Below are 14,385 nucleotides of genomic sequence, written 5' to 3' on the forward strand. Positions count from 1 at the left end.
TAGCCATCTAAGCCTCTCTTATTGATGTGCAGTTGCAAAAATAAGTTTGTGAACCCTTTGCAGTTACCTGGTTATTGCATTAATTGCTCATAAAGTGTGGACAGGTCTTCATCTAAGTCACAGTAATAGACAAACACCATCTGACTAAACTAATAACACACAAACAATTGTACTTTTCACGTCTTTATTGGACACATTGTTTAATCATTCATAATCGAGGCTTGAAAATGTTTGTGAATCCTTGTATGTTACAACTGGTAGAACCTCCTTTAGCAGCAGTGACCTCTACCAAATGTTTCCTGTAGCTGCTGATCAGATTTGCACAACGGCGAGTAGGAATTTTAGACCATTCCTCCATACAAAACTGGTTCAGTTCATCAATATTTCTGGGATACCTTGTATGAACAGCCCTCTTCAAGTCATGCAACTGCATCTCAACTGTGTTAAGATCTGGACTCTGGCCATTCCAAAACATGATTTTTCTTCTTTTTAAACCATCCTGTTGTTGATTTACTCTTGTGTTTCAGACCAGTGTCTTGTTGCATCATCCAACTTCTATTAAGCTTCAGATGACAGATCACTACCCTGACATTATTCTGTAAAATCTCTTGATACAATTTTGAATTCATTGTTCCCCCAGTGAATTCAAGCTGTCCAGGCCCTGAGGCAGCAAAGCAGCTCAAAACCATGATGCTCCTTCCACCATGCTTCACAGTTGGGATGAGTTTTTGGTGTTGGTGGGCAGTGCCCTTTTCCCTGTGAACATAGCTGTGTACATTTCTGCCAAAAAGTTCAAATTTTATCTCATCTATCCACAGAACATTGTTCAGAAGTGTTGTAGAACATCCAGGTGGTCTTTTGCAAACTTGAGACATACAGCAATGTATTTTTTGGAGAGCAGTGATTTCCTCTATGGGATCCTTACAGGAACACCATTGTTGTTCAGTGTTTTTCTTATGGTAGGCACCTGAACAGAGATTTTAGCAAGTTCTAGAGATTTCTGTAGGTGTTTTGCTGTTACCCCTTTTGTTCTTTTTCGCCTCCTTCAGCAATGCACGTTATGCTCTTGGTGTGATCTTTGCAGGATGCCCACTCCTAGGGAGATTAGCAACAGTACTGAATTTCCTCTATTTGTAGACAATTTCTCTTCCTGTGGACTGATGAAACTTGGGTCTTTAGAAATGCTTTTGTAGCCTTTTCAGGCTTCATGCACCTCTACAGTTCTTCTTCAAGAGACTACTAGACAGGTATATGGAGGAATTTAAGGTGGGGGGTTATATGGGAGGCAGGGTTTAAGGGTCGGCACAACATTGTGGGCCGAAGGGCCTGTACTGTGCTGTACTATTCTATGTTCTATGTTTAAGGTACTCTGAAAGATGTTTTGATCGAGGTGTGGTACACATAAATAGATCTTGCTTGAGAAGAAACAGCATTGCATGTTGTGCTCTTGGTATGATCATTGCAAGATGCCCACTCCTAGGAGAGTAGCAACAGTACTGAATTTCTTCCATTTGTAGACAATTTCGTACTGTGGACTGATGAACACTCAGGTCTTTTCCAGCTTCATGTATATCTTAAATTCTTTTTCTAAGGTCCTCTTAAAGTTGTTTTGATCAAAGCATGGTGCACATAAACAGATCTTTCTTGAAAAGAGTAGGCTTTATCAGTAACCTAACTTTGTTGCCTTTTTTATAGGCAGGGCACCTCTACAACCCACACTTCCAATCTCACTGGAACACCTGACATAGCTTTTGTAGAAGGCATTGCCCCAGAGGTTCACATACTTTTTTGAACCTAGACTGTGATTGTTTAAATGGTGTACTCAGTATTGACGAGAAGAAGTACAATTGTTTGTTTGTTATTAGTTTCGGCAGATTGTGTTTGTCTATTATTGAGAATTAGATGAAGATCAGACCACATTTTATGAGTAATTAATGCAGAAAACCAGGTAATTGTAAAGGGTTCACAAACTTTTTCTTACAACTGTATGCCTTCTTGCCATGGTAGAGTAGTGGTTAGCATGACACTATTACAGCTCCAGGAGTTGGAGTTCGGAGTTCAGTCGCAGCGTCCTCTGTAAGTAATTTGTATGTTCTCCCCATGGAATGTGTGGGTTTTCTCCAGGTGTTCCAGTATCCTCCCACAGTCCAAAGATATACTGGTTAGAAGATTAAACTCACAAAATGATGGAGGAACACAACAGGCCAGGCAGCATCTATGGATAAAAGTATGGTCAATGTCTCAGCCCAAAATGTCAACTGTAAGTCCTGCTGAAGAGTCTCAGCCTGAGGTATCAACTCCATTTTTCTTTTCAATAGGTGCTGTCTGGCCTGCTGAGTTCCCTCAGCATTTTGTGTATGTTGCTTGGATTTTCTCTTGTTTTTGGTTAGTACATTAATCGTCCATTGTAAATTGTTCTGTGATTAGGTTAGGGTTAAATTGAGGGTTGCTGGGTGGCGTGGCTCGAAGGACCAGAAGGCCTATACCATGCTGTATCTCTAAATAAAATAAATAATCTGCTTTTAGCACCTCTTCCCTGTGGTTTCTCTGCATCTATGACCCTTATCTTATATAGATAGTCAGATGGATAGTTTATTGACCCCAAAGGAAATTACATTGGCACAGTAGCATTACAAGTGCACAGATATACAAATATTAGAAGAGAAGTAAGAAAGAATAAAAAATAAATTACCTCAAACAATCTGACAGGAATAGGTCATCACTTCCCCAGCTGTAGGTTGACTCATTATAGAGCCTAATGGCTGAGTGTAAGAATTACCTCATATAGCACTCTTTGGAGCAGCACAGTTGTCCTAGTCTGTTACTGAAAGTGCTCCTCTGTTCAGCCAAGGTGGCATGCAGAGGTTGAGAAACATTGTCCAGAATTGCCAGGATTTTCCATAGGGTCCTTTGTTCTACGATAGCCTCCAGTGTGACCAGTTTTCCGATAACAAAGCCAGCCTTTCTAATCAGTTTATTGAGCCTGTTGGCGTCACCCATGTTGATGGCATTGCCTCAGCACATCACCGCATAGGAAGATTGTACTGGCAACAACAGACTGGTAGAACATGTGAAGGAGAGGCTTGCATACTCCAAAGGACTTCAGTCTCCTCAGGAAGTAGAGGTAACTCTGGCCCTTCTTGTACACAGCCTCTGTGATGGTGCTCCACTTGTCAATCATCCAGGTGCTTATAGGTCCTCACCACATCCACATCGTCACCATCAATAGTAACAGGGAGCAGTGCAGGCTTAGTCCATCTCCTTTGACTTACCGATGTTGAGCTGCAGATGACTCAGCTTGCACAATTTGACATAATCTTCCACCAGGGCCCTGTATTCATCCCCCTGTCATATATACCCAACTATTGCTGAGTCATCAGAGAATTTTTGCAGCTGACATGACTCAGTGTTGTATCTAAAGTCCGAAGTGTATAGGGTAAACAGGAAGGGAGCCAATACATTCCCCTGTGGGGCCCCAGTGCTGCTTGTAGCTATGTCTGACATAGAGCTGTGAAGCTGTACAAACTGTGGTGTGCCAGTTATGTAGTCCATTATCCAGGATACAATGGAAGTGCCAATTTGTATTGAATGGAGCATTTCACCCAGCAGTGAGGGCTGTATGCTATTGAAAGCACTTGAGAAATCAAAAAACATGATCGTCATGTGCTGCCCTGCTTATCCAAATGGAAGTAGGCTCTGTTCAGCAGGTAGATGACAGCATTGTCGACTCCAATGTGCACCTGGTAGGCAAACTGCAGGGGATCAAGGGCTGATCTGACTAGGGGTTGAAAGTGAGCCAGGACCAGCCTCTCTGAGGTCTTCATGATGTGTAAGGTCAGGGCCACTGGACAGTAGTCATTCAAGACTTTTGGATGGCCCTTCTTGGATACTGGGACCACACATGATGTTTTCCACAGAGTTGGGACCCTTTCCAGGCTGAGACTCAAATTGAAAATGCTCTGGAGAACACCACACAGCTACTCAGCACAATTCTTCAGGACCTTGGGGTTCACACCATCCGGTCCCAATGCTTTGCCATGTCTGAGTTTCCCCAGAGCCCTTCTCACCTTCTCAGTAGCGAAAATGAGTCTGCGATGACTGAGAAGTTGGTGGAAGGTGGGTGGCGGGGTAGGGGGAGGGGTTGGTTGTGAAGATCAAGATGATAGCAGTTGGTATGTGGAGGCGTGGATGGTAGGTGCGGGGCAAGGTTTGGATGTAGACAGTGGTAGCCTGTGTTTTTCAACTGGAGGGAGAAGGGGGGGGCATTGATGCTGAGGGAGCATTGGGTGCCTCAGCAGCTGGACTGCTGTGCTGAGGTGAGTGTGAACAGGAGGACAATTGTCAAATCTATTGAAGAAATTGTTAAACTCATTAGCCCATTCATAGCTGCATTCCGGGGCTCTACAGCTCAGCTGATTGAAGCCAATAGTGTTCTTCTTGCCTCTCCACACCTACATGTGCTACTCTGCCCGAGCTTGTTCTCTCGCTCTCTCCTGTGTTCCTCTTTAGTTGCCTTGATCTTCTCTTTAGCTCCCTCTGCACGTTTCAATTCTTCTATTGGTTCACCGTTTAAGGCTGATTTATACTTGTGCATCAACTTGATGCCATAACCTACGCAAGTGGCCTATGCGCGTTGTGAGCATTTATACTTGTGCGTTGGTGTGTCTGCGTCGCTCTGCAATTCGCGCACATCACGCATGTGCATACACCTGCCCGCGCAAGGCTTCATGGTCTTGGTAGTCTTTCTTGGGGTAAACAAGTTTAAAGCAAGCGTCTTTTTTCGTAAAAGCGAAATGTGTTCTCCATAATTTCGGAGGTCTGTAAAGCATTGCAGCCAGAGTTCCTTCCCTGCCCTTCAGTCGCCCAATGGGGAGCTATTGCAGCGTAGGAGGAAATACGATGCTACCAAGTGGACCAATCACAGTTGTTGCGGTCTGCGTTGCCACAACGCGTAGTTACATTTTGGGAGAGGTGCGCGTCAGGCTACGGCGTAGGGATCCGCGTAGGCACTACGTAGGGTTCGCGGTGATGCCGTGCCTATGGCATTGAGTTGACGCACAAGTATAAATCAGCCTTAAATCTCCAGGATTAGAATGATATCGCCAGTTTCTAGTATGTGTTGAATTTGCACATTCTTCCTGTTAACCACATGGTGTTTTCTTGAATGCTCTGATTTGCTCCCACAGCCAAAAATGTGCTAGCTTGAAATTATCTGGTCTAGTTGTTCTCCTGAAAGTGGTGGTAGGACAATCTGTGGCAGGGAAAGGAAGGATTTGATGATGATACAAGAGGAACAAATGAAATTGGGATTAAAGTTTAGTGGTCAGCATGGACATGCTGGGCCATCGGACATATTTCCAACTCTATTTCTCTATGATTTATCAATCTTGCTCTTAAATATATCATGGCCCTTTGCCATGACATGTCCCTATGGAGGAAGATCCACATTCTAAACGCACTGTGGAAAGACAGCTCTGTCATGAATTCCCTATTAGATGATTTATGGTCTCTGGTTTTGGTTTCCACCACAGGGAAGTACCTTTTGCAATGTACAAACAAAATTATTGATGAAATAATATGACATAACAGGCAATATTTCAATTGAATTCATTTTGAATTAGATTTGTATTTTCACAAACGTCCAAAATGTAAGTACAGATCAATGTACACTTGGCAAGTATAGATAAAGTTAATTATTTTGTCTTTTGCATTTCGTTTGCCAAAAAAAACATTTTATCAGCAGAGAATTCACTATGATCAGAATGTTGTTGTAATTTCCAATTAAAATTTTATTTTCATTTTAATTTCCTCCAGGGATGAAGAGTTTTCAGTAAGTTCTGTGTTGGCTTCTGATGTTATTCATGCCAACAGGAAGGATGTACCCTGTATATTCAGGGTAAGTAGTGTTTTGGTATGTTTTTATCTGAGTGGGGAGGGAGGCAATAATCAGTGGGATTACAGTGAAATCGCATCATTGGAATGTCATATAACTTTGGGTCTACACTCACATAAGCATATTTAAACTGTCATGTTTAAAAAAATTTAAAGATATTTTCAAATATTTTTATAATAGTATGCTTCCTAACAGTGCTGTTTTCTGCACAGATTTTTGATGTTTCAGTCAAAGTAGTGTATTTTCCTTTTTGAATGGATACTCTCACAACTAGAATAAAACTTATTAAGAAAAGAGCTCTGAAGGTACCAGCAGTTCCTAAACTAACAAATTTGATATAATGCTGTTTATTGATCCTTCAAAGCTTCCTGACACAAGAAGTCAGTGCATTACTGTTCCTTTCCTTCATTTTAAATGCAATTATTACCTGCCTCTTTCCTCCATTCCTTTGTTGTATCCTTCACCACCTTCTTCCACCTTGGACACTCTTTCTCCTCACCTCTCTTTGTTTCTCTCCACTCTATCCTCTTCCTCCCTGTGATCATTTTGCTCATGCGATTGCTGCTTGTGTGTTTATCCTAACTTGATTTCTTCCTCTCAATAATCTCTTTCATTCTTACTTTAATCCTTTCTTTCCCTTCCCATTCTCTGCTCCATGCTCATTTTTTCTGTATTCTCTCTCCTTACCTCCACACTCTTTCTTCATCATTCTCACTCACTACTCTCTACTCCATTCCACTTCTTTGGCGTCCTCTTCTTTCCTAACCTCCAGATTACAGGAACCTCAAAGACTGGCTTGGCAAAGTTAAGCGGACTAGTATGGTATTTTCAATTTGCTTTAGGGTAATGGAACGTTGTTTTACCCTTTAAGATAAACATTAACAATATCACAAATTAATGAATAAATCATTCACATAAATGGGAGGAAAAATTGCAAAGATAAATGGCCCATTATTCATTCATTCATTCGTTCTCTCTCTCTTTCTCACACACTCTTTCTCTTTCTTTCTCACACACACACTCTTTCTCTCACTCTCTCTCACTCTCTCACACACACACTCTCTCTCTCCCCCCCTCCCTCCCTTCATTTGTAGTTGTCCCTTTTCTTCTGCCTGCACCACCAGATAAACCCAACCCATTCCTATAGGCATTCTCTCAACTCTCACTGTCGCCTGCTCTCAACTTGATAGCCTGCTCCATTTATGACAGGAGTGAAAGGCTAGCCTGGTATTCAAGTCCAGCCACAACTGTGGGATTTTCTGGCTCAACTTCATACCAGGAGCATCTGCCACTGATCTTAAGCTTCTGAAAGATGGTTATTTGTTGTATGGGATGGGAACCAGTATGCCATCGTAGAAAATATTCACAATAAGCATTATTCTGTATAAGTAAAACAAAGCATGAAAGCTTACTTTAATAGAAGAAATGCAAGTTGCTCCCTTATTGTTCTTAAGTACCTGTTTGAAACTCGTTGGAAATAACTAATTTTTCTGCAGTTACTATTGCTTATTTTTGTATCTTGCTGTTTTTTGCACAATGCTTCAGTAAGGAAACGACTAGGAGCACTTTCTGACTTCAGCTATGCTCAAGTGCCTATTAACTGAAGCTTTGTGATTGTAAAGTTCCTGCTGTGTCTGTATAGCATGTGTGTAATGTTTAAACTTTACAAACCAAGCCCTTCAACATGACAGCAATGTTAATTGTGTGTGTGTTTTTGATGCTCTGCATGTTGCTTACCATGAAGAAGGGAAGGTAAACTTGCTTTCATTGATGCTAAAAGATTTTCTTGCTCTGGAGTTAATAATTTCTGTTCGCTTCATGTCACTTCATTATTACCATCTGTCTGACAGATGCCGAAGAGCCCATGTTTCCAAGCAGTACCAGCTGTCAGTTGTCTCCCCATTTTTCATCAGACATGGTCCTGTTCGTTACCAAAGTTATATTAGGTTCCATCAGAACTGGGTAAGAGAGGAAGCAATTTAAATTGCAGCGAAGGTGAATGGAACAAAAGGAGCATATCTGATAAAATGAGATGGATTCTGTTGGAATAAGTTTTAGGGGGTATCTAGTCCATTTGTCAACTTTTAACTCATTTTCATTTTTTGTGTCCTCTATAAATTCTGGTGTTTGCAACAAAGAGAACATCGACATCTTTATCTCTCTAATACAAAGAACACACTATAACCACCAGTTTCTGTTGTTCTGCCAACTTTTTACCTATCCTACAATAGCAACTAGTCTCTTTTCTGTACTTTTTTGAAGATCCACCACATATTAGTATTTTCTGTTTGCTGCAGTATTCTTTACTCAAGACACTGTGTTAATTTTGCCAGAGATTTCTATTTCCAGCCTCATTGTCCATTGTGCTGTAGAAGCATGCCCTGTAACAGAGACAGAACAGTGGTATTACTGTTATCTCAAGGCTCCACCAACCCTGGTTGGATTCTGATATCTTCAAGGAGTATGCATGTTCTCGCTGCAATCGAGTGAGATTCCTCTCAGTTCTCCAGTTTTCTCCCATATGTTAACTCTAATATGAACTGATTACTTTAATTTTCTCCTTGTGTAGATGATTAATAGGGGAATTGTGGGGTGGGGACGTGGTTTTGTTAACGGGCATGTGAGAGAGGATAGGTTAAAAGGAAATGAGTAATGGAATGGAAATGGTGAGATGCTCTGGGGCTCACATAGATTGGATGAGGCAAATGCTGTTCTTTGTCATATGCAAACCTCGCTGATTAGATGTTCTGCAGTTTTTAGGCTGATGATCCTTCAGATCCAGGTATTTCTAAAAAAAAATTGTGATTAAAATGTTTGTTTGCTTCCCTCTGCTTGGATACTGAGATTGGGACCCCAATGTCTACTATGAATCTATGAATTCATTGCTGTGTTGGTGGTGTTTTTCTGTGAAAGTGATTCCATACAATTCCTCCAGCATCGACCTTTGTACCTACTATAGCTTTTTTCTGTGACAATCAATGTGATATTTTCTGCATTCCCTCCCCCTTTCCTTCAATCTACATGAAAGAGAATTCTGTTTTATTTAACACAACTTTCCTGTTCTTTGTTTTTTTTTATTACATATATAATATATTTTGATGCTCTCACTTTATATTTCTTGTCATTGCCAAAGAATAGAAGGCCAGTCAACAAGTATGAGTTCAGGAGACAAACAGTAAACCTGGCACCAAAACATCCACCTTTTCTCATGTTAAAGCATCATGTTAAAACAGTCAAACTCTAAGAGTCTACTGTCTAACTATTCAGAAATCCCAGTCGTTAGGCATCTTGTTAGCAATGTGATGTTCACTTCTTTTTCCACTTGCCAGGAACCTATTTCCCACATTCCCTGCCTAGTCACATGGGACCTAGCTTCCACCCTCCTAACCCACCAGGGCCCTGGTTCCCATACTCCCTTGAACTTACCTGATTCTGTTAGTGTAATAGTATCCGATAGACTGGGACATCAGCTAGTCCAACACCACCAATGACTGAATGGATCAGATTAATGGTGTATTACTCATACAGAAACCAGCCTGCACCTAGATTTCCATGAAGTAGATCATATAATTGCTGTTAGTCCAAATTTCCCGATACAGACTGTACATTCCTGATATTTTTCATGAGCAAAGATTCTTCAACAGAACTGACCTGAAGAGTAGTACCTATATGGACCACGAGACCATTCTCAAAAGGTTGGGTCAATGGATCTGATCTGAGTTTGTTATCAGTGAGAAGAGGCAAGGGATTTGGAGCATGATGCACAGGAGTGGTATTTCATATGCATGAAAGATAACTAATTAACTTTGGTACTATGTATGTCACAATTTATCATAGGAATCCATATTATTTCTCATCTACACTGGAACAAAGTATGAGAGTGTGAGTGAGGTAAATGGCCTTGATTCTCTTCCTAGTCACAAGGTTTCTGCCTTCTGCCACCAAAGTTGAGCACGTTAAATATTTGCCAACTCCAACACTATGTATTTGACCTCCACTGGAGAAATCTGTCAATTAAAAGATTAGATACTATTTTGAGCAAGTACCCAAGAGGTATATTGCTCAGATAGGCTCAACCTTATTCATGCATATCACCTAACTCACTCATCTTAGGAATTGAATAACCTCTGCAAGTTGTTCTTCACTACATTTTTGAACCCCTTCCGAATTTATTACCCTTTCTCCTTACACCTTTGAGCCCCTTCTGACAGGTGTACCTCTGATGTAGATTTTCTCTTCTCTGCCTTAGGTTCCGCTTACAGCAGAACCGGGTAGGTGGGTTGGGCCTATTAAACAGACCCCGAAACTTCATTCCGCACGCGACCGTAAAACTGCAACTCATATTAAGGTATTTTTTACTCTGTACAATTAATGCTGTACATTCCTCATGGAAATTATGCTTCCATTTCTTTGGAATCTCCTGGTAGGTACTCCTTGATGCTGTAGACCTTCCAAGGACTACTTACCCAGTGATCAGGCCTAAATATAATGCATCTCCTGTTCTTACCCAGCATGCATTTAAATCTCAATGTTCACCTTAAAATACTTCATGGACGTCTTTTCCTTCCTTTTCAACCTCTTTCTCTGTTAATCTATTGTGACTGTCTAATGCATGAGCTGGAAAGCTTTAGTGAAATTATCTGTCTATCCAAGGATCTGGGAAGTAACCAGTGACTAAAATGCTAATTTGAAATGAGCCACAACCAGTAGGAGGTGCAATCATGAGCAATATAAGATTGCTAAAAACTAACCAGTAATCAGAGGTTCACAAGTTCCTGACAGTCAGCATTTAAAACTACTTAGCAGATACAGATTTTCCAACAAAAGAATTAAGAATTTGCCAACCTACCTTCTAGGTGGAGAGCATCATCACCCATTGGACTATGTTAGTTCAAGGAGAAGTTCCACTGCCACTTCTTAGAACCACCAGCATTAAAAGAGGTCATACCAGTGATGTCCACATTCATTACAGACTTTTTCTTGGCTCAAATTAATTCCCTAAAAAAGAATTGTGTGTGAATGACTTGGTCATTACTTAATTAATCTCTTAGTTAATTAATACTTAAATTTTTTTTGCTCCATCAGTTGACTATTATTACTTTTAGGGTGGAAGTTCTTCCTCAGAGTCCTTGTGCAGGAGATATATAGCACAGTTTTATAATCAGTACAGGGAACTACCGATGTGAAAGCTCTGCGTTTGATATGTCACTGAACCTTGCCCAACTCTATTCTGCAGGAGGGATGTCTGAAATTTGTTAGTGTTTTTTTGTTGCAATTCCAACCTCCATGAAGTATGACAGAATTGTAGTACTTACAGCACAGAGGGAAATTGTTCAGTCCATCATTTATGTGCCAAATAAGGCTTCCATTTTATGTTTTATGTCCTAACAAAAGCTTTAATTACTAAACCACGTGATTGTAATTGTGCTGCAGTGGTATTTTTACTGTGAAAATATGATCTTTGCTTTGTTTAATAAGCTTTGAATGTTCAAAAGAATACTCATATTTTAATACCATTTATGGTCAGGTGGAGCAGTGTGAACACAAAGTGACTTGTAAAGCTGTCACATTTTGTGCCTGATATTTGCCAGGTCTCATTATATGCCCTAGTTTTCTGCAGTTGTAGAAGATGAATACTAGCAGCATATTGTTATGTTTGAAATTTATTAACAATGGAGGCAGAATCTGAGTCATATTTGCCTCTTTGTAAGGCTAGATAGAAAAATCCACTGGTTTGTAAACAGAACAAATAAAAATAAAAGCTACACCCTGGAAATAATTATATAAAGCATTCTATTTTGATTAATTATGTATAAGGCAATACGAAGGTATCTTCATTCAGTCTTGTTGCATTCTTCTAAAAGAATGCCTGGTGGTTCCATTGGCACCATTCTGAAGAAAAGTTAGGGTCTCCTTTCTGGTGTCCCATCTGGCAGTTATTCTGTAAACCTAAAAAGGGTTACGTTATTGATATTTTTGAAGGCCAGGCCTGCTATACCTAGACTAGCTGTTTGATTTCTTCCTGGCATTGAACTAACTTTACATAAGCTACCCTTTACTAATTTAATTCACTCCATGTCATTGAGGAATAGCTGACAAAGATAATGGGCCTAACCACGTCCTGTCAGTAGCACTGAAGGAATATACTGCAGAACTAGCTAGCCAAGATCACACTGGTATTTGTTCAAGTATCAAAGCAGGACAATTCCATATGGCTAGTTACCACTTCATTAGCCTGTTTTCAATTATCCAAATGGTAATGAATGGTGTTGAGAACAATGCTATCAAGTGGCACGTATTAACCAGTAACCTTTTTCAAACTTCATCTTGGTGTTCATACAAAAATGGACAAAGAAGCTGAATTTCAGAGTTTAGGTGATGATACCGTTACAGAGATCTGGTAAATTTGAAATGAGTGAAGAGAAGCTCTCCATTGTGTACCAGTTATACCTTGTACAAAGATGGTTATCGAGGTTAATCATCTCAGCTCCAGAACATGGGTATACCAGTTCATTATTCCAGAGTTATATTGCTTCATCAAAGGCCTTCCCTCAAAGCAAGGTTGGAGATGGAGGTGTTTGCTAATTGTAGTGCTCTTTCTAATCCGTTCCTTTGGTAATAGTTGGCACAAGTTATTCACTACGTAAGTGGTTGCCTATGATAAATATGGATAAATGTGAACAGCATAATTGTTGGGACTGCATTGGTGTAGGCAGGCCATTTATAGTGGAGACGTCATTGTAGAGATTTGCAGGTTCTCTATTTTAAGCCATTATTATTAAGTTCTGGTCGGCAAAATTGGGCAGAGAGTAGAGTATCAGCTGCATTAGTGCAAATTAGTCGTCAGTCAAGCAATCAAAAGACTGAGCACAGAAAGTTTTTTTTAATTTAATTTTCCATTCAATTAGTTATTTGCATTGATATTTTTAACTTTTCAAATAAAACACATTTGAAGCTTGTAAACTACAGATGAAGTAATGATAGGCAGACCATTTTAAGCTGCAAACACTGATAACTGGACCCGCTCCCCTTTAATTCCAAACATGTTTCCTCCTTGTAGGTTACAGCTTCCCAGATGTCAACATCCAACAACAAATGTTCAATCCTGATACTGGCTGACAGTGAGAATGAGAAAAATAAATGGGTGGGGCTGCTGAACGAGCTGCACCGGATCCTGAAGAAGAACAAACTAAAGGACCGATCGGTTTTTGTTCCAAAAGAAGCTTATGACAGTGCCTTGCCACTGATTAAGACAACACAATCAGCCGCCATCATAGGTAGGTAGGAGCTAGATGAATGGTTTTTCACTGAAGTTGCTGTCTTGCTCAGAGTCTGATGTTTAATTACAGAACAAAAGTGGTCATTACACTAGTTTATATGCTATGGGATATCCTGATAACATGAAAGCTACTTCATAAATAAACTCTTTTGATGCAATATCTAAATACTTTTCAGTCAGCAGAAAAAATTACTGTCACTTTCTGTCATGTGTGGCTCTCAGCTAAGAGATCACTGAACAGACTGAAGGCCCACTGTTGAACAGTATTGAGGAAGTGAGCTCTGTTTCTGTTGAAGTATTTAACTAAGCCCATGACAACAGAATAGAGCAGCACAATTATTTCAGGCTTCTGGCCAGCATTTACTAAGGTCAGCTGGTTATTAATCCTTTGACTGTTAGTTGATCCTTTCACTTTGTAATTTGGCTGCTGTGTTTGATAGCATAACAAGACTCATTAAACCTTAGAGTTAATTCATAGAATTTACAATATAGAATCATTCCATCAACCAATTTTGTCTTTGCTGGTGTAGCAAATTTTTGTGCTTTCTCTCCTCCTAATAGTTCATAGCTGCTTTGAGATAGCCTGAAGCTTTGCAATGTAACTACAGTGTTAACCTTTCTTCCTCTTACCACCCTCCAGAAAATGAAATGAAAGTACTTAACATAATTTTTTAAAAATCAGAATCAGATTTATTATCACTGACTAAGATGACATAAAATGCATTGTTTTGCAGCAGCAGTACAGGGTAAATACATGAAATTAGAATATAGGGCAGTATAAGTAGCACAGTAGAACAGTTCAAGGACATCTTTGGTCTTACACTTTTGCAGTCGAAGGTTCCCATTTGCTTCAAAAGGGTATCAACCATACCAGTGTCCGTGAGCAGAGTGAGCCACCTCAATGACTATCGCCCAGTTGTGCTCACATCTACTGTGATGAAGTGCTTTGAGAGGCTGGTCATGGCTGGAATTAACTCCTGTTTGAGCAAGGACCTGGACCCGTTGCAATATACCTATCACCACAGTAGATACAATCTCATTAGCTCTCTGCTTGGCCTTGGACCACCTGGAATACTAGCATCAAGTTGCTGCTTATTGATTACAGCTCCACATTCAACACTATCAGTACTAATCAACAAACTTCAAAACCTAAGCCTCTGTCCCTCCTCCTGCAATTTTTCAAAGTTCAAAATACATTTATTATCAAAGTATA

General features: G+C 40.1%; 1 protein-coding gene across 7 annotated transcripts in view; it reads left to right on the forward strand.

Annotated features, from left to right (window-relative positions):
• LOC134342449 (serine/threonine-protein kinase MRCK alpha-like) overlaps positions 1–14,385 on the forward strand; it is a 623,460-nt gene that overhangs the window by 551,572 nt on the left and 57,503 nt on the right. For 4 of the 7 annotated variants that reach the window (XM_063040586.1, XM_063040587.1, XM_063040591.1 and 1 more), the window contains 3 exons: positions 5,815–5,896; positions 10,143–10,241; positions 12,954–13,170. In XM_063040586.1, coding sequence (XP_062896656.1) covers positions 5,815–5,896; positions 10,143–10,241; positions 12,954–13,170 — 398 coding nt within the window. The remainder of the gene's footprint in view (positions 1–5,814; positions 5,897–10,142; positions 10,242–12,953; positions 13,171–14,385) is intronic. The other 3 variants (XM_063040588.1, XM_063040593.1, XM_063040592.1) reach the window with 1 other exon arrangement.

This window comes from Mobula hypostoma, chromosome 2 (genome assembly GCF_963921235.1).
Source record: "Mobula hypostoma chromosome 2, sMobHyp1.1, whole genome shotgun sequence".
In the NCBI taxonomy this organism is placed as follows: Eukaryota; Metazoa; Chordata; class Chondrichthyes; order Myliobatiformes; family Myliobatidae; genus Mobula; species Mobula hypostoma.